The sequence below is a fragment of the Panulirus ornatus genome, chromosome 31, assembly GCF_036320965.1.
Source record: "Panulirus ornatus isolate Po-2019 chromosome 31, ASM3632096v1, whole genome shotgun sequence".
In the NCBI taxonomy this organism is placed as follows: Eukaryota; Metazoa; Arthropoda; class Malacostraca; order Decapoda; family Palinuridae; genus Panulirus; species Panulirus ornatus.
Window position 1 is genome coordinate 1,695,883 of NC_092254.1, and position 27,898 is coordinate 1,723,780.

Genomic DNA, 27,898 nt, shown 5'->3' on the forward strand with positions numbered 1-27,898 from the left:
GTTGCAGCAACATTAACAAGCTCTAATACAGTAAGCTCCCCATCATTAACTCGGTAATTTCACGTAGTATAGTTATAGGTTCCTTTGAGTCTTAGTAGAAATATGCAAATACAGTAAGAGGGACATTAGTGATAGTAGAAGTATGCAAACAGTAAGTGGACTAACAAAAACAATGTTTCTGCCATAGTTACTTGTATTTCCCCTTGCACAGTCTATTGTTCATGTACTAAGCATATGTAAAGTAAGTCTTATCTGCAGTGAAACAGATCGGCATCTCAAATCTTATTCACACGAACGCCGTTGCTATCACGAAGCCGAGAGTTTGGGCAGGGATACGGACGCAGCGGGTTTTCGGCAGAAAATAATTTCAAAATTGTCCAAATAATGAAAAAAATTATAAAACCTTATGATATCTATATCTTTGAATAACAACATCATTTATTTCAGAAGAAATATCAAGAATTTATGGAGAATATAATATGAATAGATGTAGACAGTATTCTTTGCGAGCACGTTGAACACTTTTGATCATGGCGGGAATTGTTACCTCTTATTTAAGTTGTGTGTGCTTTTCTTGTGCATTTCGACGACGTTTCTACTGCAGCGCCATTCATAAGAAGGTATGTAGCACGTGTTGATTTATCTTGTAATGAGTGTAAATGTCTTGGACAGGTAATATGAGGTGTGGTAAGTGTTTCAGCAAGATGGGCACCGTCCGTAGCCGTCACCTAAGGTGGCTGGGTATGAGAAAGTCTGCCAAGTGGTAGCTGCACTGGCTACCATACACAACGCTAATGTTCGTAGTGTATGCACCATTGTACAATCATTCGAACACATTATAGACATCTAATTTCACATAGCAAATTTCCAAAACTCGTACAGTGGGAGGCAGACGTTACCATGCATGTACAGTGGGAAGCATTAGTAATATAGGAAATTATTCATTTTCGTGACTCATTCCATTGCAGACTATCAGATCCGGCAACTAAAACGGAACCTTTAGAAATAATTTCTTGGTTTTGAAACGAGGTAGCAACTTTTTACTTGTTTTTTGTTATGTTTTTTGTTATTTTCTCCATGTTTGATTAAATCATCATCAAAGAGGTTCCTCATCATAAATATTTCATTTGTATTTCATTTAATCGCTTTTCATGTTACAGCAACACGGTAAGTATCTTCACCAAGCAATTCTTCATTAGTTGCAGCCCTTATGTGGTAGGTACCATTTTAGGGAAGATTATGTTGCTGATAGAGTTGATGATAACCTTCATATTTCATTTATTTTGTAGTTAAAAGTTTCTGTCAATAAGCTATAAACTCTTACCTAGCTTTTTGACTGGTTATTGAAAATCATAGATTTTACACATTTGGTTTGATTTTATCTTCATTAACCTTTCATATGTTGATTTTGTCTGTTTAGTTAGTTATGGCTTGGTCTTTAGAAGGTTCCCAGTAAAATAAGTCTGAACCATAAGGGCAACACAGAAATAATTAAGGGTTTTGAAGAAATCCACATCAGAGGACTCCTTACTCTTAGTAGATGATTTAGGTGGGTGCTCTTTCTTTCTATCATATTTAATCACAGTGTCCCACTGTAATGAAGTAGCACTTTTAATAGACAAAGAAAGGCCGCAATTGCTCATCCATTCTCTATCTGTCGAGTAATGCACCAAAATGACAGCTCCCTCACCACAACCCCCCCCCCCCCCCCCCCACACACACACACACACACACACACACACACACACACACACACACACACACACAGACCTTTCCATGGTTTTTCCTGGATGCTTCATGTACCGTGGTTTAGTCCATTGATGGCATGTTGACTCATTCCAGTTCACTTTATCTCATGCACGCCTTTCACCCTCATGCATTTTCAGGCCCCAGTTGCTTAAAATCTCTTTATCCCCATCCCTCCATCTCTACTATGGTGTCCATGTTCTCCTTGTTCCTTCTACTTATGACACTTCCTCACTCATTTCCTCTGTATGTCTGAACCATTTTAACACACCCTCTTCAGCTCTCTCAACCTCATTTTTTAATACCACACCTCTCTTACCCTCTTATTACTAACTCGATCAAACCACATCATTCCATATATTGGCCTCAAACATTTCATTTCCAGTTCGTCCACCCTCCTTCGCACATCCTCATATATAGTCCATCTCTTGCATTGATATGATATTGTTAGGGCTACCATACTTCCAAACTTTCCCATTCTTGCCCTCTCTGGTAATGCTTTCTCTTTCCACACATTCCTTATTGCTCCCAGAACTTTCCCTTAACCTTATGACACTTCTGCTTCCATGGTTCCATTCACTGCCATATCCATTCCAAGGTATCTAAAACCCTTCACTTCCTCCTCCAATTCTTCTCTATTCAAACTCACACTTCAAGTAATCTGTCCCGCAACCCTGCTATACCAAATATCCTTTCTTTTATTCATGTTTGCTCTCAACTTCCACCATAAGCACAATCTTGCGGTTAAGGTACAGATAATCTTAGAGATAAATACAACAATGGTAGTGATGGGTATAAAAATCAGGGAGAATGTACATTTATATAATAGAAAAGTGGGCAAAACATTCCTAGAAATCTACAGAATGTAGAAAACTCTCTTTTAACTTTTAACTGATGAGATTAATTTCATTTTCCGTATTGTCAAAATATAGCAAAGTAAATGGTTGGATCAATCCACATTATGAAGAATGCTCACTTGTGTTTGAATTTGGTGAGATCAGTTGGTCAGAATATAAACAGTCACAGAAAAAAAAACGTAAACATGAAACCTTACAAGCTCATATCTTCCATGTAAAATTAAAAACATGGTAAATCGTTGCTGGTAATTGGAAGTTAAGATTTTCGTGGGGTTTGTTGATTTCTACAAGTGTTTCAGCTCCACAATAATTAATCTCACATTTTGATTGAGCTTCATATTGCAGTCCAAAATTGCGAGACTTATTATTGTAGGATTATTTAATGTCTTTGTATTTTATCAGACTTTCAGATCACCATTTATTCTAAATTCATGTGCTATTTCTGTGCAACCCAGGACTAGATATTTATCCTCTGTTGGGTTAGATTAGTGATAAGTGTAGTAAACCACTTTACTACCATTATCATAGATGGATATAGAAAGTTCTTTGACCTTCTTAAAAGGATATAATTTTTAGCCTATTTTATAGACTTGTGCTTTTGAAAAAAACTTGTCCGTGATGCTGTATTGTTTAATTTCTTCTTTATGAATTTTTTTATTACATAATTATTTCTTAGTTGATACTTATCCCTCATGGTTAGTTCTTTAAGGTTAATTACAAATAAAGCTGGTAATCATTGTGATCATAGCATTTTCCTAAATGGGACAAAAGTTTTCTGGCATAAAAGATCCCCCCCCCCCCTCTCTCTCTCTCTCTCTCTCTCTCTCTCTCTCTCTCTCTCTCTCTCTCTCTTAAAAATTTAGTTAGATTTGATATTCATCTTGCTAGATAGTCATCTTAGGTGGCCTAAGCATTATGATATTCATCTTGCTAGATAGTCATCTTAGGTGGCCTAAGCATTATGATTTTGCCAATTGTGTTATTAACCCTTATAGTAGTTACACGTTTATCATGCTGTTGGTCGAGACCTCGTAGTTCCAAGAACTTTTCTGCTGGAATATGTTAGTGTTGATAATTCTTTTGACAAGGTATTGTCAGCTTTTCATAGAAAGATTTTATTGGCCAAACAAGTAATTTAGAATATTACCATGCATTTTAGTTAGGCAAAGGCAAAGGGGATAAGAGTGAGTGGTCAAATTACAGAGGTATAAGTTTGTTGACTATTCCTGGTAAATTATATGGGAGGATATTGATTGAGAGAGTGAAGGCATGTACAGAGCATCAGATTGGGGAAGAGCAGTGTGGTTTCAGAAGTGGTAGATGTGTGGATCAGGTGTTTGCTTTGAAGAATGTATGTGAGAAATACTTAGAAAAGCAAATGGATTTGTATGTAGCATTTATGGATCTTGAGAATGCATATGATAGAGTTGATAGAGATGCTCTGTGGAAGGTATCAAGAATATATGGTGTGGGAGGCAAGTTGTTAGGAGCAGTGAAAAGTTTTTATCGAGGATGTAAGGCATGTGTACATGTAGGAAGAGAGGAAAGTGATTGGTTCTCAGTGAATGTAGGTTTGCGGCAGGGGTGTGTGATGTCTCCATGGTTGTTTAATTTGTTTATGGATGGGGTTGTTAGGGAGGTGAATGCAAGAGTTTTGGAAAGAGGGGCAAGTATGAAGTCTGTTGTGGATGAAGTCTGATGATACATCGCTGGTGGCTGATTCATGTGAGAAACTGCAGAAGCTGGTGACTGAGTTTGGTAAAGTGTGTGAAAGAAGAAAGTTAAGAGTAAATGTGAATAAGAGCAAGGTTATTAGGTACAGTAGGGTTGAGGGTCAAGTCAAGTGGGAGGTAAGTTTGAATGGAGAAAAACTGGAGGAAGTAAAGTGTTTTAGATATCTGGGAGTGGATCTGGCAGCGGATGGAACCATGAAGGCGGAAGTGAATCATAGGGTGGGGGAGGGGGCGAAAATCCTGGGAGCCTTGAAGAATGTGTGGAAGTCGAGAACATTATCTCGGAAAGCAAAAATGGGTATGTTTGAAGGAATAGTGGTTCCAACAATGTTGTATGGTTGCGAGGCGTGGGCTATGGATAGAGTTGTGCGCAGGAGGGTGGATGTGCTGGAAATGAGATGTTTGAGGACAATGTGTGGTGTGAGGTGGTTTGATCGAGTAAGTAATGTAAGGGTAAGAGAGATGTGTGGAAATAAAAAGAGCGTGGTTGAGAGAGCAGAAGAGGGTGTTTTGAAATGGTTTGGGCACATGGAGAGAATGAGTGAGGAAAGATTGACCAAGAGGATATATGTGTCGGAGGTGGAGGGAACGAGAAGTGGGAGACCAAATTGGAGGCGGAAAGATAGAGTGAAAAAGATTTTGTGTGATCGGGGCCTGAACATGCAGGAGGGTGAAAGGAGGGCAAGGAATAGAGTGAATTGGATTGATGTGGTATACCGGGGTTGACGTTCTGTCAGTGGATTGAATCAGGGCATGTGAAGCGTCTGGGGTAAACCATGGAAAGTTGTGTGGGGCCTGGATGTGGAAAGGGAGCTGTGGTTTCGGGCATTATTGCATGACAGCTAGAGACTGAGTGTGAACGAATGGGGCCTTTGTTGTCTTTTCCTAGTGCTACCTCGCACACATGAGGGGGGAGGGGGATGGTATTTCATGTTTGGCGAGGTGGCGATGGGAATGAATAAAGGCAGACAGTGTGAATTGTGTGCTTGGGTATATATGTATGTGTCTGTGTGTGTGTATATATGTGTACATTGAGATGTATAGGTATGTATATTTGCGTGTGTGGACATGTATGGATATACATTGTGTATGTAGGTGGGTTGGGCCATTTCTTTCGTCTGTTTCCTTGCACTACCTCGCAAACGCGGGAGACAGCGACAAAGCAAAATAGATAAATAATGAATAGATATTTTGGTTAGGTTTTTATTTCCAACTATGATATTTTCAGTTATTTCGACATACTTTTCTTTATGGTGAGATGGATCTGGGTACTAATTATCATGTTGGATAATGAGATAGGGTTATAAGACTTGTTCTTTGTCTGCTTATATGGGTTTGGGGTTATAAGACTTGTTCTTTGTCTACTTATATGGGTTTGTAACCCTTGTAAAATAAACGTTTATCATAGTCAATCATTACTTTGACCTTGGAACTTTAAGTAAGGGATCAGGTTTTATTCTAAAGGTAATAAGCTCCTTTATCAGGTTATTCTTGGATTTAGATTCAAGATATATTTGGTATACTCAGACATTTAACACCCCCCCCCCAACACAGACACAGACAGACAGACACACACACACACACACGCAGCTGTTGCTCATCATATGGCACAAAAATATTATTTCATGAAGTTGTATTATATAGATACTTTATTAACTTGGATGGTATTGCAGTGGGATTTATTAAAAAAAGGGGGTGACTGTATTGTTGACTGGTTGGTAAGGTTATTTAAAGTATGTGTAACTCATTGTGAGGTGCCTGAGGACTGGCAGAATGCTTGCATAGTGCCATTGTACAAAGGCAAAGGGGATAAGAGTGAGTGCTCAAATTACAGAGGTATAAGTTTGTTGGGTATTCCTGGGAAATTATATTGGAGGGTATTGATTGAGAGGGTGAATTGGGGAAGAGCAGTGTAGTTTCAGAAGTGGTAGAGGATGTGTGGATCAGGTGTTTGCTTTGCTGTGTGGTTTCAGAAGTGGTAGAGGATGTGTAGATCAGGTGTTTGCTTTGAAAAATGTGTGTGAGAAATACTTAGAAAAGCTACTGGATTTGTATGTAGCATTTATGGATCTGGAGAAGGCATATGATAGAGATGATAGAGATGCTCTGTGGAAGGTATTAAGAATATTTGGTGTGGGAGGTAAGTTGTTAGAAGCAGTGAAAAGTTTTTATCAAGGATGTAAGTCATGTGTACGTGTAGGAAGAGAGGAAAGTGATTGGTTCTCAGTGAATGTTGATTTGTGGCAGGGGTGCGTGATGTCTCCATGGTTGTTTAATTTGTTTATGGATGGGGTTGTTAGGGAGGTGAATGCAAGAGTTTTGGAAAGGGGCAAGTATGCAGTCTGTTGTGGATGAGACAGCTAGGGAAGTGAGTCTGTTGTTGTTCGCTGATGATACAGCGGATGGAACCGTGGAAGTGAATCATATAGTGGGGGAGGGGGCAAAAGTTCTGGGAGTGTTGAAAAATGTGTGGAAGTCGAGAATGTAATCTTGGAAAGCAAAAATTAATATGTTTGAAGGATTTGTGGTTCCAACAATGTTATATGGTTGTGAGGCGTGGGCAATAGATTGAGTTGTGCGGAGGAGGGTGGATGTGCTGGAAATGAGATGTTTGAGGACAATATGTGGTGTGAGGTGGTTTGATCGAGTAAGTAATGAAAGGGTAAGAGAGATGTGTGGTAATAAAAAGAGTGTGGTTGAGAGAGCAGAAGAGGATGTTTTGAAATGGTTTGTTCAAATGGAGAGAATGAGTGAGGAAGGTTGACAAAGATGATATATGTGTCAGAGGAGGAGGGAACGAGGAGAAGTGGGAGACCAAATTGGAGGTGGAAAGATGGAGTGAAAAAGATTTTGAGTGATCGCGGTCTGAACATGCAGGAGGGTGAAAGGCGTGCAAGGAATAGAGTGAATTGGAACGATGTGGTATACCGGGGTCGACGCGCTGTCAATGGATTGAACCAGGGCATGTGAAGCGTCTGGAGTAAACCATGGAAAGTTTTGTGGGGCCTGGATGTGGAAAGGGAGCTGTGGTTTCGGTGCATTGTACATGACAGCTGGAGACTGAGTGTGAACAAATGTGGCCTTTGTTGTCGTTTCCTATCGCTACTTCGCGCACATGTGCGGGAAGGGGGTTTTCATTTCATGTGTGGCGGGGTGGCGACGGGAATGTATAAGGGCAGACCGTATGAATTATTTACATATGTATATATTTCTGTGTGTGTATATATGTATGTATACGTTGAGATGTATAGGTATGTATATACGTGTGTATGTGGGTGGGTTGGGCCATTCTCTCGTCTGTTTCCTTGCGCTACCTCGCTACCACGGGAGACAGTGACAAAGTATAATAAATATATAAAAATAAATAATTGAAAATTTATGTATTTGTGGCTATGAGTCCTTAGTACCCTTTTTTGTGTGGAGATTGGATTGATGTTAAAGGAAAAACACCTTGTCACTTTAATTTTGATTTAGTTTTTTCCATCTCTCCCCAAAAACATTAGATGTTTTACTTTGCTTTTTGCCCATTCAAGCTTTGAACATGGAAATCTTGTCAATTCCATGTCTTCATGATGAATATGGCATTAGCTATATTTTAATTGATTGGTCACCTAATAAACCACTGGTGTAAATAAATACATTATTTCATATCAATCTTCTCCCAGCTTAGTGAGGTAGCATCAGGAACAAATGAACAGAGGCCATATTAGCACAACTACTCTTTAGCTGTCATGTATAATGCTTTGAAACCAGAGCCTGCTATCCACTGCCAGGCTCTAAAGACCACAATATTATTTACTCTGACCACTTTATATACCCTGGTTCAGTCAGCTGATAGCATATTATTTCCCTTAATCCATATGGCTCCAATTTATTGTATTTTATACATGTCTGTCACCCTTCTAAATGTTCAAGACTGGATGCCCAACCCTCCCTCACTCCATCCTTTCAGCTCCTTGGTCTACCCCTCCGCTTTGTTCTGTTCACTTTTGATCCATAGGTATTCTTAGTTGTTCAGTCTTCTTTCACCCTTTCCCAAATACCTGGTCAGCTTTCTGTCAAACTGCATGTAGAACCACACTTCTTTTACATTGTTATCCCATAAATGATCAACCCACTTTACACCACATATCATCCTCAGATTTTTCATTTGTAACACATCCACCTTACTCCTTTCTTTTATGTTTGTGGTCCAAAACTTGCATGTATGCAACACTTTTAGAATTAGTGTATATTAACATTCAGATATCTTTGTCTTCGTCTGAACACTAATCTCCCATTCCACACATTTCTTCGATGCACGGAGGACTTTAACCCTTTCAACTCCCATGAATCCATATGCTGCTTTCCCCACATCCAGATACCTAAAGTACTCCACTTTCTCCTAATTCAGACTTACATTCACACCATCTTGTTTCATCTACCTGCTACACCTTATTATATTACTTTCGTTGATATTTACTTTCATCTGTCTCCTTACACATTCCCAAAGTCTGTCACAAGCTTCTGGAGTACCATATGCCACCAGAGTCATTTCACCTGCAAGTAGCAAATGGTTGATCTGCTGTGCCCTTCCACCCCCTGTATGGCACAGACTTGAACCTTAGTTGAAGACCCTTCCAGTACATTTACTACCCTGTCTGTATATATAATAGGTAGAACAATAGTGGTGACAACACACATCCTTCACATAAACCCACCTTCATTGGGACCAGTCACCCTCCTCTCTTCCTACTTGCACTCAAATCGTACTCTCCTGGTAAAATCACGCTGCATTCAGTAACTTTTTATTTATTCCAGGTATCCATTGCACCTTTCACTAGGAGGGCACTTTGTGATCTTGATCATATGCTTTTTTTTTTTTTTTTTTTTTTTTTTTTTTTTTTCTTCACATCCATGAAATTCACATACACTTTCTTCTCTTTTTGTAAGTATTTCTCATTCAATGTCTTCAAGGCAAACCTGTACCACACCTCTTCTACCTCCTGAAGCCACATTTCTTCCTGCCAGTTATATATTCTGTACATACCACTGTTTCCAGGCTCCAGTCTCCCATATGCCATACCAGGTGTACTCAGTAGACTTCTATCTCTTTAATTCCAATATTCACTCTTGTCTTGCTTCCCTATACATAAGAGCACTGTACAGGATGTCCTTGATTAACATTGTTGATCTGTACCTTGAAAATGGAACCTTAATCATAGTGACATGAACTGAAAAGGGCTTTCCCTTACATGCAGTATTATGAATGAAGTTACATTATCACACAACAGATTGGCAACATTTTCTGGGGAAAAAACAAAGACCTGTCCAAGTTATTTGAAAAACTTTACCTACATTACAAGAGTAAATGAAGGCATAGAAAATGCTTCATGGTTTATCTGTCTCTTAGAAACTCTTCAGATCCTCAAATAAACACTTTTCTCAGTACTTAAGTAGTAACCCCCAGGCTCATTTTTCACGTTAGTCACCAATCCACTCCAGTTTTTGATCAGTTATGTAATAGGTAAAGCAGCTGCAGTGATTGAAAATTGATCTTTGCAGGATCTCATAACAGTAGTCTTTATCTCTGTTGCCAGAAGCACATGTATCCTTGCAATATTGGCAGCATGCTTGCCTTTTGTCAGCTGTCGTAAATAGCGTAGAGTCCATGCCCCAAACAAAAAATAATGTGACTTCAAAATGTTGGCAATGTAAACCAAGGACGTGTTATAATTGTTTAATAGCTAAGCTGTAAAACTATATTATTCAAAATTATGTAAACCAAGGCCTTCCTGTACATGCATTCTGCCTGTCTTGAGGCACCTCACCTTTGGCTTACAAGTGTTAAATAAACTATTGGACACATCAACAACACTGTCACCTCCAGTCTTGAGAAATTCTAAGGCAACTCAGTCCACCCCGATACGACAAACTTTATCTTATGCAAGGCTTTAAGTACCTCCTATCTGTTCACCATTACATTCCCCAGGACTTGTACCTCATCCCAAACACACTAGGTCCATTACCTTTCTACCCGCCATGGTCAACAGTCCTTCAAAGTAGTCATTTCATTGCTTTTGTTACCACTTATCCATGTACTTCCTTCACTGTTTCTCCTATTTGCTCTCTTATTCTTTTTCCAAAACTCTGTATCGTTTCTCAAGTTCATCAATATTCCTACCCTATCTTTCATTTGTCCCTCTATTCAGCTCTCACACCTCTCTTGTGTCCTCTTCCCATTATTGCTTGTACTCCTTTCATCCTCAAGTTAGTGTATCCCACCCTCTATATGCCACACACACAACCTGCTTCCCAGAAATACTATCATCTCTCTTTCACGTGTCTTTCATTTACTTTTACTGTCTCACTCTTTTTGCCACTCTGTACTCGATCTTTCATGGTACCTCTGCACACAGGTATCATTTTTTAAAACCACTCACTCTTCACCACATGTTCCTAACACATTTCCTTTTCTCCTAAAAGTTAACTTTTACCTTTGCCTCCGCCAGTAAATGATTGAATTAACTAGTTTTTCTCTCTTAAGTATCCCTTACCACCTTGTCAAAGTTAATATACCCCCTTTTCAAGTTATTCCCCTATATTTAATCTTTATCTTTTTTGGCATCTTGAATATTCTTCACTTTTTTTAGCATATCTTTTTAGGTCTTATCATAGGTGCTCTTCATTGTTGTAGATATGACTGCATTCTAGAATTTATGTTTCAGCTAATTATACAGGTCATTTAACTATTAACTTCCTTGGTTGGTATTTTGTCATTTTTCAGTTAAATGTGATCTTTGCATAGGTGACTTTAGATGTGAAACTAAAGGTCAGTGAAAATATAGAAGATTTGCCTGTAAGATTAGTGGACTCCATATGAGTAATCATATCATTAATTCATATTTGATTGCTGTTTCTTGCGTTAGTAGGTAGTGCCAGGAACAGATGAACATTGGTCACAATTCCTCACAACCGTTCTCTAGCTGTCATCGTAGAGATAAGCATTAAATGTAAGGTCTGCATTGGCAAAATTGTAATCCAGAAGTTGTAGTTTTGTTTTTAATTTGAAATCAAACCTAAACTTCAGATGGAGTAAAACCCATCTTTCAAAGTATGTAGTACTTAGGGATAAAGACAGTCATTGTCATACATAATTTTTATTTATTGATACTAGAACATTGCCATTATGCTGAAAAACAACTCAGGCAACTTCTATTACAAAACAATGCAAAATAATAACAGATTGCTGTGTAAGCAGGCACATATACATATTTTTTTGTAATTTTGCACTCTACAATATAAAAATAATTTATCCAATTATATGCTAAAAAGGATACAGTACCAGGCATATTAAATTGATCCTTCTTTGGATATCTGCATTCCAACCACAGGTCAAACTGCAGTTTAAACATTGACTGACAGACTAGAGAACATGTCCAAGCGGATATGAAATGTATACAAAAATTGTTCCATGAAGGCCATCTGATCTCGTAAAAACATTAACCTATGCACTGCGAACATGACTTTTGAATTGAAGCACATTTACATAACCAACACCTCCATAATGCAATGCAGTCCTAATAATACTGTTTGCTTAATTACTGTGTTTATTGTACTTGAGATAAAGGAAACCATAGGATAGGCAGGACTTTGTACACAAGGGTACTATATTTCTAACATTTTATACAGTACGTGTGTCTTTCATCCCCATATGCACAATCAGAATCTTAGTAATAATTTTAAACTTTCAGAAAATGTATATAAATATTTACAACCCATAGTATATATGTTTATTTACTTTTATAGGAGCAGTTATGTAAACAGGTTTTACCAACAATTATTCTTCTATACATACAGCATTTCACTATAATCTTTCTTGTCAATTACTACAACACACACACTCACATGAAAAACACACACAGAGCAATGCAAAGTATTTACTTATTCCTTAGTAAAGAATGTCTCCTTTTTTTTTCAGTTTCCCAGCATGACTCAAAAAGTATCATGAAAGTGATGGATGGAAGGTATTCCATATTATTGTACTATGGATCAAACCTTCACTGAAACAGCAAGCTGCAGCTGACACTATTGCTGCTTTCATCAGGTAGGTAATGAAGAACATTTGAAGTTTATCCAGTACATGTTGAGAAATAAGAGTAAAGTGCACTCCCAGATGCATATTATTTATGTATGTGTAGAGCTACATTATGTTCATCCTTGCCCCACAAGGTGCCCACTGGCTTCATAACAAACTAGAATCAAAATTTTTAAAAGAACAAGTAGCACTGTTTAGCTTTAAATTTCACTGATGTCTCATAACTGAAAGACTATATGACTGGTTGCTTAAGGAAGTCAGAAAGGTATGGAGGCAAAGATTTACAGTCCCCTACACCTGCTTCTCTTGGTCACCTACCACATGCAGGAAATACGTGGGTAGTATATTCATCTTCCAGTCCCCAGGGTCATCAATCTCCCATTTACATTTTGTATGTCAGAAGTATACCTGCATGTTGGTAATAAATTTTCCAGAATTGAGGTTTCATAAGGTGGTGTGAGGGCAGGGCTGCTGGTTTCCTAAGTTAGATTAATACAATGAAATTTTGTGTATCATATGGTCTGATGTAATACAGTAATCCATAATTATTCCCTCCATCACTAGAATCTTATTTCAGTTCTACTCCCAGTTTTTACTTGGTGAAAACTTGTCCTTAGTCACTACAATTATTACCATTACTCCTTTGGTTTTCACGTTTCTAAATGCTACGGGTAAAAAATTTGGCACAAGAAACACCTCTTGAAAAATGAGATCATATTCATGATGTGCAAAGTTACATTTTCTGCAACTGACTAAATTTGGCAGACTTTTATACCAGTCTTGACAAAGAACTGGAAATTAAACTTTCATCAATTTTCTTTGAATTCTTCAATCCAAAGAGGCTTCTAGTAACTAAATTTATAAAATAACTAGCATTTGATAATACAATTTTGAAACACAACTATACAATATACTCATTACAGTGAGGAAAAGGGCTGAATTTACAATATAATATTTACAAATATATACAAGAGTGATATGAACACTCAATAAGTTTTAAACATACAAGTAATTCAATTCTTTGGGGAAAAAAAAAATTATTAAAGGGTGAATTATTTTTGTGGTGATGAACGAGGGTTAGAAACTGATGCCTTTTCGTAGATGAAATCGTATTGTAAGACTTTCAAGTGAGGCCTGTTGATGAGGATGAAAATGTTTGAGTCTGAATGCCTACTTTTAACACAAGGCTCCAGATTTCAGCTAACAGAATATAAGAAACATGAAGCCGACAATAACACCACTATCTCAACCATATTCTTGAGCAGAGGTCTCAACCAAGTGCCTACATGCACATTTGCTTGCATGTTCTCTTTGACTTTACTGTTGCTTAATGAAATACTCTCATAACTCTTGGATATCGTATGCAAATGAATGTATTTTGATTAAGAATATTGTACTAAATCATATATTGAGAGTAGGACCATGAGAGGCACTGAAAAATTATGTTTTTGAGCTTAGAGATTGTTTTTTCTTATCAGATATATTGAAGAAACAAGAGATGATATGCAATATGTTATAAATACAAGACTTTTTCTCAAATGGCCAAACAAAGCATTAATTTGTAATACTCGTGGTGCTATTGTCATCCTTGTTTTTTTGCTCAGTTATCTGAAACAAGACATGTTATCAAAAGTTTTCAACCCATAGTTTGATTTCAAAGTCTTCCATTATGATTTACTGTGTATTTACTGTGGAAGAAAGGCATCAGTCATCCTGATTCATCTAATATAAATAAATAAATATATTACGATAATTTCGAACTTACAAAATGTATCTAACAACATTAACTAAATATGCTATATACACTGGCACTTGTTCATTCTGTTAAGAAACTCTAGTATATAAGTAAAAACTAGTTAGTTTAATCTTCCACTGATAATATTCAGTGTGAACTGGGGAGTATATTGGCAGAAATTACCTTAAATGTACTTTTGGAATTAAAAGAAATTAATTTGTGTATTCTCAAAAATACATAATTATTAATACAAAAAAAAGAGGCTATGAGTTCCTATAATGTGCAGTGAACCACACAGCCTGCTTCATTTAAAGTAACATGCACACTTAATTTTCCACAAAGCTAATGGTTATCCAGCCAACAGTGAACATAAGGTGGAGAAAATGCAAGTGCAACTGAAAACAGAATATACATAACGTATAAAAGAATGGAATGATATTCATGTATCAACCATGAGATGTCATAATGAAAATTAAAATAATAATATTTATGAATCGCTTTAGCAATAAATTACTCGTATTAAAAAATAGTTTTAATTGTAATTGAAGAACGAAATATACATAATCAACTTTAAGAATTATGAAGGAATAAATGTTTTTAATACCTTGCCTTACCACTGGCAGTAAATCTGCTTTATCTTACTGGATTGATGATAGATAAAAATTTGCATGACAAAAACCGAACTCAATACTGAAAAGTTTCAGACAGGTTTAGTTAATGCTAAAGACATTAATCCATAATGATATGTACTACTGATATTGCTTATATTTCAGTGCCTTATATTAAACAAACAAGTATTCTTCATACTATATGAAAGAAGGGACTTTTAAATCATCTTAATTGATGCTGAAGTCACCCATCTTATAGTCACCAGGTATGGACGGGCAAGTGATTTATGCATTCTTGTCATTTGTATCAATAAGATGCTTCATAGCTTGAATGCATTTCAGGATTCCTTTGTGGGATGCCTCTTTTACATAAACATTCAAGTTGTACTAAAAGGGCTAATTCAACCTTAATCTGGCACATTAAAGGCTAGACTGAATGAAAAATACCGACCTGCCTCAGAAATAAGTCTACTCAAATCTCACACATTAGTATTGTAATTTGATTCACGCGAAAGATAAGAGAAACCTCCCGTGTTGTACTTGGGGACAGCCCCAGATGATCTCAGACTGACTGAGCGGCCAACTGGATGTCTTGCTGGCCCTGTTCCGTATATATTATTAGTCTCTCCAAGGTGACCATAAATCTTTTGACCATTTGTGCGACCATAGATATCTTGTAGTGAACTCTGGTGACCTACACTTGATGGTACAGCACCCTGAGGAATAGGTGGTAGAGGAATCTGTGGTGCCTGGGGTAATTTGAGTGAGCCACTTGACCCAGACATAGTGCGACCATATATACTCTGTGAGGTATGAGAATTATTAGCACTAATTCTTGAGCCTGGGCGGCCCATCTGTCCATAAATATTTTGGATACCATTATGTGTCTTCTGGCCATATATAGGTTGTACAGCAGCAACAGATGTTCCCGAGTGTTGGGGAACTGGTGAATTACTGGAGCTATTGCTACCACTGCTGGCATTCGCACTGCTGCTATGGTAGCCACTTGAATTTGTTGACTGACTGCTGTTAAAGTTGTTCTGTGCCATGGCCATCAAGTCTTCATTTACATTCCTCCTCTTAATATCTTGCTGCTGCTGATCTGTAAAGGAGGTTAAAGGCCTTGTGCCGTAAATTGGATCAACTGGTGGTTTGATCTCTTGTGTCAGGTTTCTCTGCCTTCGAATGACTACAGTTGATTCTGTAGCTGGGTACAAGATTGATCCAGGCACAGGTGAGACTGTGCCAGCTGATGAATTCCCTCCAACAGGACTATATCGATATGGGCTGCATGGAGAGGAACTCAGTGAAGGACGTTGCATGGACATAGCCTTTGGTGGAGTCATTACTTGATTAGGATCAGGGGGCAATTGTGATAGATCATCCACACTGTTGGACCTGTAAAAAGAACATTAGTAGAGTACCAGAAAAGGATATAATGCATTGCTAGACTTTACTATATTTGTATTATACTTCACTTAGATATAAATATAATGAACAATTCGAGATCTGCTTCCCAAAAGCTCAGGGTGTTGTTTAGGTGCCACAATTATTTTTCTTGAATACTGCTTGCATATCTACAATGGCTCTTCTGAATATATATATATATATATATATATATATATATATATATATATATATATATATATATATATATATATACATGTGGTGTGAGGTGGTTTGATCAAGTAAGTAATGAAAGGGTAAGAGAGATGTGTGGTAATGAAAAGAGTGTGGTTGAGAGAGCAGAAGAGGGTGTTTTGAAATGGTTTGGTCACATGGAGAGAATGAGTTAAGAAAGATTGACAAAGAGAATATATGTGTTAGAGGTGGAGGGAACGAGGATGAGTGGTAGACCAGATTGGAGGTGGGAGGATGGAATGAAAAAGATTTTGAGCAATCGGGGCCTGAACATAAAGGAGGGTGAAAGGTGTGCAAGGAATGGAGTAAATTGGAATGATGTGGTATACTGGAGTCAACGTGCTGTGAATGGATTGAACCAGGGCATGTGAAGCGTCTGGGGTAAACCATGGAAAGTTTTGTGGGGTCTGGATGTGGAAAGGGAGCTGTGGTTTCAGTGCATTACACATGACAGCTAGAGACTGAGTGTGAATGAATGTGGCCTTTTGTCTTTTCCTAGCGCTACCTTGAGTGGGGAGGGAGGATGCCATTTTCATGTGTGGCGGGGTGGCGACAGGAATGAATAAAGGCAACAAGTATGGATATGTACATGTGTGTATATGTCTGTGTATGTATGTGTGTATATATATATATATATATATATATATATATATATATATATATATATATATTGAAATGTATAGGTATATATATATACGTCCATGTGTGGGCGTTTATGTACATACATGTGTATGTGGGTGGGTTGGGCTATTCTTTCATCTGTTTCCTTGCGCTACCTTGCTAACACGGGAGACAGCATCAAAGTATAATAAAATAAGTAATATATATATATATATATATATATATATATATATATATATATATATATATATATTTATGTATTATACTTTGTTGCTGTCTCCCACATTAGCGAGGTAGCGCAAGGAAACAGATGAAAGAATGGCCCAACCCACCCACACACACATGTATATACATACACGCACATATACATACCTATACATTTTAACATATACGTACACAGACATATACATATATACACATGTACATACTTGATACTTGCTGCCTTCATCCATTCCCGTTGCCACCCTACCAAACGACATGGCACCCTCCCACCACACATGAAATGGCAACTCCCTTCCCCCACGTGCGCGAGAGGTAGCACTAGGAAAAGACAACAAAGACACATTCGTTCACACTGTCTCTAGCTGTCATGTATAATGCATCAAAACCACCACTCCCTTTCCACATCCAGAACCCACAAAACTTTCCATGGTTTACCCCAGACGCTTCACAAGCCCTGGTTCAATCCACTGACAGCACGTCCACCCCAGTATACCAAATCATTCCAATTCACTCTATTCCTTGCACTCCTTTCACCCTCCTGTATGTTCAGGCCCCCAATGCTCAAAATCTTTTTCGCAACATCCTTCCCCCTCCAATTTGGTCTTCCGCTTCTCCTCCTTCCCTCTACATCTGACACATATATACTCTTTGTCAATCTTTCTTAACTCATTTTCTCCATGTGACCAAACCATTTCAACACACCCTCTTTTGCTCTCTCAACCACACCTCTCTCTCTTACTCTTTCTTTACTTAATCAAACCACATATTGTGCTCAAACATTTCATTTACACGTGTACACATCCACCCTCCTGTGCACAACCTTATCTATATAGCCTATGCCTCACCACATAACATTGTTGGAGCCATTATTCCTTCAAACATACCCATTTTTGTTCCAAGATAATGTTCTTGCCCTCCACGCATTCTTTCAATGCTTCCAGAACCTTTGCCTTCTCCCCCACTTGGTGACTCATTTCCGCTTCCATGGTTCCATCCGCTGCTAAATCCACTCCCAGTGATCTAAAACACTTCACTTCTTCCAGTTTTTCTCCATTCAAACATATCTATAACCCAATTTACTTGTCCCTCAGCCCTACTGAACCTAATAAACCTTACATATATTCACATTTAATTTCAGCTTTCTTCTTTCATACACTTTACCAAACTCACTCACCAACTTCTGCAGTTTCTCCCCTGAATCAGCCACCTTCGCTGTATCATCAGGGAACAACCGAGTCGCTTCCCATGCCCTCTCATCCACAACAGACTACATACTTGCCTCTCTCTCCAAAATTCTTGAATTCACCTCCATAACCACCCCATCTATAAACAAATTAAACAACCATGGAGACATCATGCACCCCTGCTGCAAATCAACATTAACTGGGAACCAATCACTTTCTTCCTACTCGTACACTTGCCTTACATCCTTGGTAAAAACTTTTCACTGCTTCTAGCAGCTTACCTCCCACACCATATATTCTTAATATCTTCCACAAAGCATCTCAGAGTATCAACCCTATCATATGCCTTCTCCAGAACCATAAATGCTACATACAAATCCATTTGTTTTTCTAAGTATTTCTCACATACATTCTTCAAAGCAAACACCTGATCCACACATCCTCTACCACTTCTGAAACCACACTGCTCTTCCCCAATCTGATGCTCTGTACATGCCTTCACCCTCTCAACCAATACCCTTCCCTATATGTTCCCAGGAATAGTCAACAAAGTTATACCTCTGTAATTTGAATATTTAACTTTATCCATAACCTTTGCCTTTGTACAGTGGCACTATATATGCATTCTGCCAATCCTCAGACACTTCACCTTGAACCATACACACATTGAATATCCTCACCAACCAGTCAACAACACAGTAACCCTCTTTTATATATATATATATATATATATAAATTCCACTGCAATACCACCCTAACCTGCTGCCTTGCCGGCTTTCATCTTCCGCAAAGCCTTCAACATCTCTTTTCTGTTTGCCAAACCATTCATTCTCCCTGACCCTCTCACTTCACACACCACCTCGACCAAAACACCCTATATCTGCCACTCTTTCTTCAAACGCATTCAACAAAGCTTCAAAATACTCACTCCATCTCCTCACTTCACCACTACTTGTTATTACTTCCCCATTAGCGCCCCCTTCACCGATGTTCCCATTTGTTCTCTTTTTGTACGCACTTTATTTACCACTTTCCAAAACATCTTTTTTTTCTCCTTAAAAGTTAATGATACTCTCTCACCCCAACTCTCATTTCCCCTCTATTTTACCTCTTGCACCTTTCTCTTGACCTCCTGCCACTTTCTTTTATACATATCCTAGTCATTACACTACTTCCTTGCAAAAATCATCCAAACACCTCTCTTCTCTTTCACTAACAATCTTACTTCTTCATCCCACCATACTACCCTTTCTAATCTGCCCACCTCCCACCTTTCTCATGCTACAAGCATCTTTTGCGCAAGCCATCACCATTTCCCTAAATGCATCCCAATCCTCCCCCACTCCCCTTATGTCATTTCCTCTCACCTTTTGCCATTCTGCACTCTATCTCTCCTGGTACTTCCTCACACAAATCTTTCCCTGCTCATTTACTGTCACCATTCTCTTCACCCCCAACATTTTCTCTTCTTTTCCAAAAACCTTTACTAATCTTAACCTTCGCCTCCACAAGATAATGATCAGACATCCCTCCAGCAGCCCCTCTCAGCACATTAACATCCATAAGTCTTTCACGTGCCTCTCAATTAACACATAATCCAATAATGCTCTCTGGCCATTTCTCCTACTTACATATACTTATGTATATCTCTTTTTAAACCAGGTATTCCCAGTCACGAGTCCTTTTTCAGCACACAAATCTACAAGCTCTTCACCATTTACATTTACAACACTGAACACCCTGTGTACACCAATTATACCCTCAACTGCCACATTACTCACCTTTGCATTCAAATCACCCATCACTATAACCCGGTCTCGTGCATCAGAGCTGCTAACACACTCAGCTGCTCCCAAAACACTTGCCTCGTGATCTCTCTTCTCTTTTCCAGGTGCATAGGCACCAATAATCACCTCTCTCTCTCTCCATGCACTTTCAGTTTTACCCATACCAGTCTTGAGTTTACTTTCTTACATGATATCACGTACTCCCACAACCCCTGCTTCAGGAGTATGTGATAGTGTCGGAAAGTAAACTCAAGATTGATATGGGTAAAACAAAGTGGATGGAGAGAGATGGGTGATTACTGGTGCATATGCACCTGGTCATGAGAAGAGAGATCATGAGAGGCAAGTGTTTTGGGAGCAGCTGGGTGAGTGTGTTAGCAGCTTTGATGCATGAGACCGGGTTATGGAGAAGGGAGATTTGAATGCAAAGGTGGGTAATGTGGCAGTTGAGGGTATAATTGGTGTACATGGAGTGTTCAGTGTTGTAAATGGCAATGGTGAAGAGCTTGTAGATTTGTGTGCTGGAAAAAGACTGGTGATTGGGAATACCTGGTTTAAAAAGAGAAGATATACATAAGTATATGTATGTAAGTAGTAGAGATGGCCAGAGAGCGTTATTGGATTATGTGTTAATTGATAAGCATGTGAAAGAAAGACTTTTGGATGTTAATGTGCTGGAGGGATGTCTGATCATTATCTTGTGGAGGTGAGGGTGAAGATTTGTGAAGGTTTTCAGAAAAAGAGAAAATGTTGGGGTGACAGGAGTGGTGAGAGTGAGTGAGCGTGGAAAGGAGACTTGTGTGAGGAAGTACCAGGAGAGATAGAGTGCATAATGGCAAAAGGTGAGAGTAAATGACGTAAGGGAAGTGAGGGAGGAACGGGAAGCAGTGATGGCTTGCGCAAAAGATGCTTGTGGCATGGGAAAGGTGGGGGGTGGGCAGATTAGAAAAGGTAGTGAGTGGTGGGATGAAGAATTAAGATTACTAGTGAAAGAGAAGAAAGAGGCCTTTGGATGATTTTTGCAAGGAAGTAGTGCAAATAACTGGGAGATGTATAAAAGAAAGCAGCAGGAAGTCATGAGAAAGTTGCAAAGGTGAAAAAGAGGGCAAATGAGAATTGGGCTGAAAAAGTATCATTAAATTCTAAGGAGAATAAAAAGATGTTTTGGAAGGAGGCAAATAAAGTGCATAGGACAAGAGAACAAATGGGAACATTGGTGAAGGGTGCTAATGGGGAGGTAATATAAAGTAGAGGTGAAGTAAGGAGATGGAGTGAGTATTTTGAAGGTTTGTTAAATGTGTTTGATGACAGAGGCAGTTATAGGGTGTTTTGGTTGAGGTGGTGTGCGAAGTGAGAGGGTCAGGGAGAATGGTTTGGTAAACAGAGAAGAGGTAGTGAAAGCTTTGCGCAAAATGAAAGCCGGAAAGGCAGCGGGTTTGGGTGGTAATGCAGTGGAATTTATATATATATATATATATATATATATATATATATATAAAAGAGGGTTCCTGTGTTGTTGACTGGTTGGTGAGGATATTCAATGTGTGTATGGTTCAAGGTGAAGTGTCTGAGGATTGGCAGAATGCATATATAGTGCCACTGTACAAAGGCAAAGGTTATGGATAAAGTTGAATATTCAAATTACAGAGGTATAACTTTGTTGACTATTCCTGGGAACATATAGGGAAGGGTATTGGTTGAGAGGGTGAAGGCATGTACAGAGCATCAGATTGGGGAAGAGCAGTGTGGTTTCAGAAGTGGTAGAGGATGTGTGGATCAGGTGTTTGCTTTGAAGAATGTATGTGAGAAATACTTAGAAAAACAAATGGATTTGTATGTAGCATTTATGGTTCTGGAGAAGGCATATGATAGGGTTGATACTCTGAGATGCTTTGTGGAAGATATTAAGAATATATGGTGTGGGAGGTAAGCTGCTAGAAGCAGTGAAAAGTTTTTACCAAGGATGTAAGGCAAGTGTACGAGTAGGAAGAAAGTGATTGGTTCCCAGTTAATGTTGGTTTGCAGCAGGGGTGCATGATGTCTCCATGGTTGTTTAATTTGTTTATAGATGGGGTGGTTATGGAGGTGAATTCAAGAGTTTTGGAGAGAGAGGCAAGTATGTAGTCTGTTGTGGATGAGAGGGCATGGGAAGCGACTCGGTTGTTCCCTGATGATACAGCGAAGGTGGCTGATTCAGGGGAGAAACTGCAGAAGCTGGTGACTGAGTTTGGTAAAGTGTGTGAAAGAAGAAAGCTGAGAGTAAATGTGAATAAGAGTAAAGTTTATTAGGTTCAGTAGGGCTGAGGGACAAGTTAATTGGGAGGTAAGTTTGATTGGAGAAAAACTGGAGGAAGTGAAGTGTTTTAGATATCTGGAAGTGGATTTGGCAGCGGATGGAACCATGTATGCGGATGTGAGTCACAGGGTGGGTAAGGTGGCAAAGTTTCTGGGAGCACTGAAGAATGTGTGGAAGGCGAGAACATTATCTCGGAGAGGAAAAATGGATATGCTTGAAGGAATTGTGGTTCCAACAATGTTATATGGTTGTGAGGCATGGGCTATTTTATCTCTCGTGTATGAGGTGTGTTATGCGTGTGTATGCATTGTGTGGTGTATATGTTTGTGATGTGTTGTGTGCGTGTAGTATGTGTATGTAGTGTGTTGTGTGTGAAGTGTGTTTGTGTTGTGTCATGTGTATGTGTTGTGAGTGTAGTGTGTGTGTATGTGTTGTGAGTGTGGTGTCGTATATGTGTTGTGTTTGTGTGGTGTCGTGTAGTGTGTGTTTGTATGGTGTGTTTGTGAGGTGTAGTGTGTTTGTGTTGTGTATATGTATTGTGTGTGTGGTGTCGTGTTTGTGTTGGGTGTGTGTGTGGTGTCATGTAGTGTGTTTGTGTTGTGTGTGTGTAGTGTCGTGTGTGTGCTGTCTTGTGTGTAGAGTGTGTGTGTGTGTAGTATGTGTGGTGTCTTGTGTTGTGTGTATGTGTGGTGTCTTGTGTGTAGTTTTGTGTGGTGTGTATGTGTTTTTCTTTCTTTTCTTGTGCTACCTCGCTAATGCGGGACACATTGATTAAGTATAGTAAATTTAAATAAATACTTCAACCTAATGCTTCTTCCCAGTGTTGCAATGTTCTATTTGTCCCTAATGTTCCTTCCTGCTACTTTTATCTATTGCCCATCTAAAATTCTTACATTCTACTTCTGTCTATTGCACTTATCATTTTGTCAAAAGGCAGGGCAAGCACACAGCACTCACCATAGGAAAATCTAGAGTTGTGTGTTGTCGAGTGGTTGTGTGATACGATATGAAACGTTTGTGGACAAAATACTAGCAGATCATGTGTAAGTGAGGCATAAAGAAAAGACAGCTGCCTAGGTCAGAGGAGTGCAACTTGAGAATCTCTGAAGTGCTGGCTCACTACACAGCTGTCACTAACCCAGTACCCAGGTGGGTAATACCATTAGTATACCTCCCTGGTCAGTGGCTGCCTACCAAGTATTACTTTTTCTACCTCGTTTTTAGCCAGAGTGGAATCAATTGCCTTTGTCTGTATTAACTCTCCCTGTATTATCGTTCTACATATTTCATTTTGGCCACTGCTCCTACTCCCAAGAGCTGTGAGAATGTGTTCATGCATGTTACTACTTACTGCTGCTATCCATAATTCCTGTGTGCAGACCAGCCATACATGGGTTAATCATTATGATATTTAAGTCTCTTACCTCTCTCATTCCCTCTTCCTATAACCTTTCCACCTTTACAAATTAGGTCTACAAACCCCCGAGATGCTAAAGTTAATTTTCCCTTATTCTTTTTTCCTCCTCTTAATTTTTCTTTTTGTACAAAATGGCCTCAGATGGAGCATGGTTTTATGAAGGGTACATATGGGAGAGAAGAGCAGTACTGGGCAAATGAGCCACTGGGTTCCTTAACAGAATTATAAAGGGTAGGGTTGGATATGAGGAAGGCACGTAAGGACAGGGAAAAGTGGAGACTTTTGCCATGGCCACCCCTTGAGTTCTCAGAGGGAATGAACATCAGAGATATAGAGAGAGAGAAGAAACTTGTAAATGTGGAAGTGGAGAAAGGATTAAAGGAACAGCTTACTTTCCCAATCCTGACTTATGCCACCAAAACATGGACATGGGATGTGTCACTGAGGTCAAGAATCCAGGCTGTGGAAATGAGTTATTTGAGAGGAGCATGTGGTATGACTAGATGGAATAATAAAAGTATTGGAGGGGTTATAGAAATTTGGTATGGTAGAGAATGAAAAGTAGATGAATTGTGTAGTAGTAGAATGGTTGAAACAAAATATTTTGAGTTGGTTTGGGTACATGGAAATAATGTAAGACAAGTTTTCAAGAAGAGTACAAGATAGTACAATTGAAGGGGTTGGTGTGAGAGGAAAACCACCTTAGGCTCAGGGCAACAATGAAAGAGTATAGTAGGAAGAGAAAAGAGGGAAAATGTGTGGAATGGTGTATGTGTAGGAGGCATGCTGTGGCCATCCCTTTGATGGAAGTTTTCTGAAGGAATATGCATAGAGATACAGGTAGACAAATAGTTTGCTGTTTCCCATCATGAGAAAAAACAAGGAACAGACAAACAGTGGTCTCATTTGTTTATATCCACTGTCTAGCTGTTATGTATAATCTATTTCACCTAATTCTTATGGATAACATGGAGATCCTGTTAAAACATTTCTTGCATGTATAATTTAATAACTGCTGTTATATCTACTGCCTCACCTATTTTTCAGTAAATCTGTAGCACCAGAATGAACTCCTGATTCCTCTGAATTCTCTGGTGGTGTGTTGGAAGACGATGTTGACACTGAGTCACTACGCTGGGATCTGTCTTCCTGTACCACTCCTGAATCATTACTTCGTGTGCTGCGTGGAGTCATTGGACCCTACAAGGAAACAAATGGTGTGAAAATTTCCTCCTTTCTTTGTTGCCAGTACCAAATACTGCATGTCTTTGTATTACTGATAAAGAAGGCCAGTCTGACAACATCTATTGTACAATCAATAAATACAAAGCTAGTTCAGATTTCTAATTGCCCTTTCTAATCAATCCAACAAAGTCTGAAAAGTATAGAAATTTTTATGACAAAGTATCCTTGAAGTAGTTTGTATGGGTTAGGCTATGGGTGATAGTGTGAAAGTGAAAAAGGAGAGCAAAGTCTTCCCGACCCTGACTTATGTAGCAGAAACATGGATATGGGATGAGCCACAGAGGTCAAGAATCCAGGCTGTGGAAATTAGTTTTAGTACATTATACATAAAGGTTAGAGATAGTGTGTGTGCAAGGGAGGCCACTGTTCACCATTCCTGACACCACCTCACTACTAAAGCAGGAAAAACAATTGTATTTTACAACTAAGTTCTTATCCAGGAAGGTAGTATCAGGAACAACAAACAAGTCTCATTTCTGGACATCCACTCTCTTGCTCTCACTTGCAAAGTTCTGAAATCAGAGCAAGTACACAAACTACTGCATGGTAAGAATGTAAATACAAGGCCCAAAGATGTGTGACTAAATAGGGCATACATTCAAATACCACAGACTATTCTATGGTTTACAGCAAGAAACAAAGCTGTGTGTCTGAATGGGGCATTTAACATAATTATAGATATAATACACAAGAAGGTAAGAAAGGCTTGTTGTATATAAATAATTTTTAAAATTATCTGGAAGTTTGCATGAAAATGAGAATTATAAATAATTAACTAATGGCTTCAGTTGAAAGTCTACCAATCTTTTAGAAGACAGTGATAAAAAAAAGTCCAGTGACAAATATTTTGGAAGAAGGTCAAATGGTATATTGCCAATGAAATTACTTGTGCATCTAAGTGATGTATGGTTTGGGGGCTACGCATGTGAAGATGGTCAGCCTCTTCATAATCTGGTACAGAGCTGGCAGTGGTTGGTTGGGCTGACAAACGTTCTTCCATGGCTCGTCGATATGCAAGAATCTGGGAGGGAATGCAGTATATTACTACTATAGGAAAGTGATGTATCTAATTCTACTTGAATATTTTAAGAATTTAAAAGGACTGCATTTTTTAGCATAGATGACATGGGATAGTTGGACTGAGTCACTCTTCCATGGTCTAATGACATGCAAGAATCTGGGAGAATCCAAAGCAAATGAATTTTCAGAGAGATGTGATATTTTAACTAATTTTACTTGTACATTTTAAGAATTTATAAGGAACATACTTCTTAACACGCTTGACATGGGATATTGTTGGGTGACACAGCATACCAGACAAGGGACATAAAGAGGTTGTCACTAATTGTATTGAAAAAAAAAAATCAGTGAAACCATTTCAGGCAGGGAACAAAGCAACACCTTCAATGAGTCATATCTGTGTGTGAAGTATGTAAGTCTGCTACCAAAAATATAGCCTGGATCAACTAGTGTGCTTATTTCAGTACAGTGTGGATTTAGAAAAGAAAGAGGATGTACATACTAGATTACTGCACGTGGGGAGGTATTGGAAAAATGTTTGCAGTATATATGGATTCAGAAAAGGTTTATGATAAACTTTATAAGAATGTTTTATATGAAGTTCTGAATCTCTCTGGTATATATAGAAAGTTTTATATCAAGTCCTGAATCTCCCTGATATATATATAAAAGGCTTCCTATTATATTACAAGTTTTTATGATGGAAGTATAAGAAATACTTGTATGGAAATGACCAGGACACCTTGTGTTATGATTACATGAAATAAATGATAATGAATGCAATGATGGGGTGTAAGAGTAGGAGGGGAGGAGGATAAGTGGATCTTTTGAAGATGAATCTGCTGTTTAACCTGTTCACAGATGGGATGGTGGTAAATAGGATGGTCGGTGTGACAGACTCCGAAGAGGAACATCAGAAATTTGCAAAAGAAATTTGGGGTGTGAAACAGGAGAAAGTTGTGAGGAGATATACTCAAAGGTAATGTAATAAGGTGCAATAGTTTGGTGTGAGAGGATGGTAAGAGTGTAAATTTAAATGAGGTGGATGCAGAGCACTTTAAGAGATTTTTAAGTGGACTTATCACCAGTTGGACCCACTGGGTCACATGGTGAGAGAGATATGGCACTAGGTGCATTATGAGGCATCTGTCTGTAAGGGCAAAGATACATATGTCTGAAGTCACCACAGCAATGTTATATAGATGTGTCGTGGGCCTTAAAGACAAAAGAAATGAAAAGGGGTAGATGTTTTAGAAATTACATGGCTGAAGATGATATAGGTTGACCATGTAAAGGAATGACAGAATCAGAGAAGGGTGAGGTAGTAAGTGGAGCTTGAAAGGGCCAACCTGGGTGTGCTGCAATGGTTCAGATGTATAGAGAGGATGAGCAAAGAAAGACCAAGAGGATAGGTGTGGAGGGAGTAAGGGAGAGGGGTAGACAAAGAGGATGGAAGGAAGGAAGGCTGTAGGGTACTGAGGCCAGAACATTCAAAAAGACAAAAGATGTACACTGGGATGAAAAAATTTAGTATCTATATGGAGAAAGTTTAACATTTGCATTTCCCTGTCTCTTAATCATGTACAAATGTATCATGTTTTTACTCCTATGTATGTCTGCACAAACACACATACATCAGCCCAAGCCAGATACCCATTTATTGCCTGCCACAAGGGAAGGATAAACAACTTGGTTGAGTGTAGGCAATT

The 27,898-nt window shown here is 38.7% G+C and overlaps 1 protein-coding gene and 1 long non-coding RNA gene across 5 annotated transcripts in view; one reads left to right on the forward strand and one right to left on the reverse strand.

The window, feature by feature from the left end:
- The first annotated feature begins 470 nt into the window (after positions 1-470).
- On the forward strand, positions 471-25,259 carry LOC139758669 (uncharacterized). Its single transcript, XR_011714896.1, has 3 exons — positions 471-620; positions 12,297-12,422; positions 24,972-25,259. It is a non-coding gene; the product is annotated as an uncharacterized lncRNA (long non-coding RNA).
- LOC139758667 (uncharacterized) overlaps positions 11,460-27,898 on the reverse strand; it is a 72,935-nt gene continuing 56,496 nt past the window's right edge. For 3 of the 4 annotated variants that reach the window (XM_071680248.1, XM_071680247.1, XM_071680249.1), the window contains 3 exons: positions 26,056-26,190; positions 24,961-25,124; positions 11,460-16,154 (listed from right to left, as the gene is read on the reverse strand). In XM_071680248.1, coding sequence (XP_071536349.1) covers positions 15,236-16,154; positions 24,961-25,124; positions 26,056-26,190 — 1,218 coding nt within the window. In that variant the 3' untranslated portion in view covers positions 11,460-15,235. The remainder of the gene's footprint in view (positions 16,155-24,960; positions 25,125-26,055; positions 26,191-27,898) is intronic. The other variant, XM_071680250.1, reaches the window with a different exon arrangement.